The sequence below is a fragment of the Triticum aestivum genome, chromosome 5A, assembly GCF_018294505.1.
Source record: "Triticum aestivum cultivar Chinese Spring chromosome 5A, IWGSC CS RefSeq v2.1, whole genome shotgun sequence".
Classification (NCBI taxonomy): domain Eukaryota; kingdom Viridiplantae; phylum Streptophyta; class Magnoliopsida; order Poales; family Poaceae; genus Triticum; species Triticum aestivum.
This window is the reverse complement of record NC_057806.1, coordinates 545,099,990-545,103,914: the sequence shown is the minus strand read 5'-3', so window position 1 is coordinate 545,103,914 and position 3,925 is coordinate 545,099,990. Positions and strand designations below refer to the sequence as shown.

Here is a 3,925-nt window from a genome sequence, read left to right as displayed (position 1 = left end):
GCTTCCGGCGCCGTAGGCGCTCAGCGGGCGGTAGCTCACGTGTGTTTGCCTCGCCGTGCCTGCAGATCTGAAGGAGATCGCGTCCGTGGTCGAGGCGGGGTCGCTGACCAAGGAGGTCCGCCGGATCTCCCGCGCCGTCCGCCTCACCGTCGCCCTGCGCCGCCGCCTCGCCGCCCCCGACGTCGCGGCCTTCCTCGCCTTCGCGCTGCCCGCTTCCTCCGAGGCCTTCACCCGCCTCTCCCCTCTCCTCCCCAAGGTATCTTTCTGCCTGCAACTTCAGAGCTCTCGTGATTTGGAATAAACATGCAATTATGCCTGAATCTGATGACACCGTCAAGGACATGAGCGTCTGATGCTATGTTTGTTATTCTACATGTGTTACATGTGTCTTGGCTGCCGATTGACATGGTAGATCGTTCTGGATTGATTGGCCTTTTAGAAGTAAATGGGAACTCATAATCTAGGCCATTGTAGTAGAGTAACTGTTAGCCGGCTACTGTATGGTGATGCAACGCGAGCCTTTAGATTTTCCAATTCAGTTTCACTGTTGAAGTTCACGACGAATCAGGTTCCTTCTGTTCTGACGATTAATTGGTAATTGACACAGTCTTGGGTATCTCGTATTATGTCTGGCATGAGATCGTTCTGGATTGCTTGGCTTGTTAGAAATAAATTAGAACTCATAATCTAAATCATTGCTGCAAAGCAACTGTTACTGTGTGGTGATGCAGTACAAGCCTTGAGCAATTGCATATTTTGCAATTGAGTTTCACTACTGAAGTTCATGTCAAACCAGGTTCCTTCTGTTCTGATGCTTAACTGTCACTCCCTCTGATCCAAAATAAGTGTCGCAGCTTTGAACTGAGGTTAGTTCAACCTTAGTTGAAAACTGCGACACTTACTATGGATCGGAGGTAGTAATTGATAATCTCATGCTTGGTGCGTAGGGGGTTAGAACTTGCTTCGGATTAATTCTGTACACATCAAAATTTTCAAACTGAAGTGTTCTCTTGCTCAGAGGTGTTTTATGTTCATATGGTGTTACCTCCTTTAGGAAGATGGAAGTGAGATGGATGTTGACGCTGCAGCTCCAGCTGCTCAAGTTTCAATCAAGCATGGACTCCCAGAGATTGAAATATACTGCTACCTGCTTGTGTTGATTTTCCTTATTGATCACAAGAAATATGATGAGGTATGTCCGAGAGTTTCCTCCACTTTGTCATCATTAGTGATGAGACATACCAATTTGATGTTCTCTTCAGGCTAAAGCATGTGCAAACTCTAGCATTGCTCGTTTGAAGAATCTCAACAGGAGGACTGTTGATGTTTTGGCTTCTAGGCTGTATTCGTATTACTCGTATGTCCATGAACTCACCAACAGCCTTGCTGAAATTCGTGGGTGAGTTATTATATCATGAATTGTTATTCTCACTACACGGTATCTATACAGACCTTCCAGTGCGTCTCTGAGTAACTAGTAAGCGCTTTTTTCTGTTCGGTCCTGCTTTCATTTTCTTCTCATACAATTATCTCTTTGCAGAACTCTCCTTGGGTTGCACAGGATGGCAACTCTTCACCATGATGAGCTTGGGCAGGTTGTTCTGAGACCCTAGTTTTCAATTTTTTAGACATACAGCTTGAATGCTGTCAAATTATGGGGTTGACTTCTGGTTTCGATGGCAGGAAACTCTTCTTAACCTGCTTCTTCGCAATTACCTGCACTACAACCTATATGATCAGGCAGAAAAACTTAGGTCAAAGGCACCGCGTTTTGAAGCACATTCCAATCAGCAGGTAATCATAATTCATCAAGTATTTTATTTGCTCTCCTGTTTTTATGCTGAGTTGTTGCAGTTGAAGTAGAAATGCAATATGTCTTTATTCTTTGTACTAAGGCTGGTTATCGATTTAATGATGAACACCCTACGAAATTGTCATTCTTTCATTTGATCATGTGAAGGTATGTTGTAGACAAGAACTAATCTCCCTATTTTTCTCGCAGTTCTGCCGCTATCTGTTCTACTTGGGAAAAATTAGAACAATTCAGCTCGAATACACTGATGCTAAAGAGAGCCTCTTGCAAGCAGCACGGAAAGCACCCACTGCAGCTCGTGGATTCCGCATCCAATGCAACAAATGGGCTATACTAGTAAGGCTACTTTTAGGGGAGATACCAGAGAGAACTGTTTTCATGCAGAAAGGAATGAAGGCGGCTTTGACACCATATTTTGAGCTTACAAATGTAAGTTCACCTTCTTTGGAAAATATACATGTTACTGCTGCATGATACATTCTTAATTTTTTTTCATGTATGATCTCCAGGCTGTTCGAGTTGGGGACTTAGAAGTGTTTAGAGCTGTTGCAGAGAAATTTGGGAGCATTTTCAGTGCCGACAGGACATCCAATTTGATTGTGAGGCTGCGCCACAACGTCATCCGGACTGGACTGCGCAACATTAGCATTTCCTACTCACGTATCTCCCTTGCTGACATTGCCAAGAAACTGAGGCTAGATACTAAGACTGCTGTTGCTGATGCTGAGAGCATTGTAGCCAAGGCCATCAGAGATGGGGCAATTGATGCCACCATCGATCATGCCAATGGTTGGGTGGTGTCGAAAGAGACTGGCGACGTGTACTCAACAAACGAGCCACAGGCTGCGTTCAACTCCAGGATTGCGTTCTGCCTGAACATGCACAACGAGGCAGTCAAGGCTCTGAGGTTCCCCCCGAATTCTCACAAGGAAAAGGAGAGTGCAGAGAAGAGGCGTGAGAGACTCCAGCAGGAGGAAGAACTTGCAAAACACATGGCCGAGGAGGACGATGATGACTTCTAGATTCCCTCTCCATGCTTTCAGGTGCTGCCTGTTCTTTACGAAGAAGCTGGTACTACTCTGTCAATTTCAGGGGCCGCAGTCCAATATCCTTGCAGGGACAATCTGAATGATTACTCGGTGCGGTTTTTTATGTTCGTAGGAAGCACCTTATTTTTCACTGCAAATTCTTATATCACTACAAATTGGTAGGAAGTGCCTTATTTTTCCATGAGATACTGTAATCGAGGAACTGAGAGAGCTTGTCGGAAACTGTTTTGCACTGCATCCTGTGTTTGCTTTGTGGGAAGCTGATTGAGGACTAGTTCCATGTGTTGCTTCATTTTCGATGTACGTGATTCATCATATGCCTGTGGTGTTGCCTGTTTTCATAATCACTCTGCTAATGTTTTCGGGTGGCTGAAACTTTGTTGCCACTATTAACATTAGAGAATTGTACCTTTTAACTCGGTCATCTTGCGAAGTTGCAGTAAGGTGCTGCACTTTGCACTTAGCAGTACTGTTGAATGACGAGAAGAATTAGAAGAGAAGTTGAGGTTGTAAGCACAATCTTTTTAGGGTTCTACCCTGTTTAAGTGACATCTCTGTATTTCACTTAGGCGGACAATGAAGTATTCATGTTTGGCACATGCCAGGCCTGAGTGAAATCTATTAGTGTTCAACAGTAAAGCAGTACTTAACTGGTTCACTTGGCATTCATTTTTTATCTGTCTTGCATATAACCAGAATACAATTATACAGTGCAAGATTATATTCTAGCAGAAATAGCATTAATTATTTGTGTAGCAGGCTTTGGACAGCTAAGGCAGCTTAAGTTTTGTTCTGACGAAACAAGCCTAAGATGATACATCTGCAAGAATTGAGTAAAATGCAAGCGCGGTCCTAATTCTTTTCTAGAAGTGTCGATTGGGTCCTAATTCTTTCAAAATGCACATCTGGATCCTAATTCTTTCTAAGTTGTTCACCCGAGGTCCTAATTTCGTCTGAACGCCGCTGACCAGCTCGCGTGGCGCTTTGACTGCCGCCACGTCGACTCGAGGGCCCACGCGGGATAACGACCAGCCGTGCGTTTTTTCAAAAGAGCCCCCCAACC

General features: G+C 44.5%; 1 protein-coding gene across 1 annotated transcript in view; it reads left to right on the top strand.

The window, feature by feature from the left end:
- Nucleotides 1-3,154, top strand: part of LOC123104638 (probable 26S proteasome non-ATPase regulatory subunit 3) — a 3,665-nt gene extending 511 nt beyond the window's left edge. The window contains exons 2-8 of the mRNA XM_044526511.1: nt 66-256; nt 1,055-1,192; nt 1,263-1,399; nt 1,541-1,595; nt 1,684-1,794; nt 2,003-2,242; nt 2,323-3,154. Coding sequence (XP_044382446.1) covers nt 66-256; nt 1,055-1,192; nt 1,263-1,399; nt 1,541-1,595; nt 1,684-1,794; nt 2,003-2,242; nt 2,323-2,835 — 1,385 coding nt within the window. The 3' untranslated portion in view covers nt 2,836-3,154. The remainder of the gene's footprint in view (nt 1-65; nt 257-1,054; nt 1,193-1,262; nt 1,400-1,540; nt 1,596-1,683; nt 1,795-2,002; nt 2,243-2,322) is intronic.
- Nucleotides 3,155-3,925: the final 771 nt, after the last annotated feature.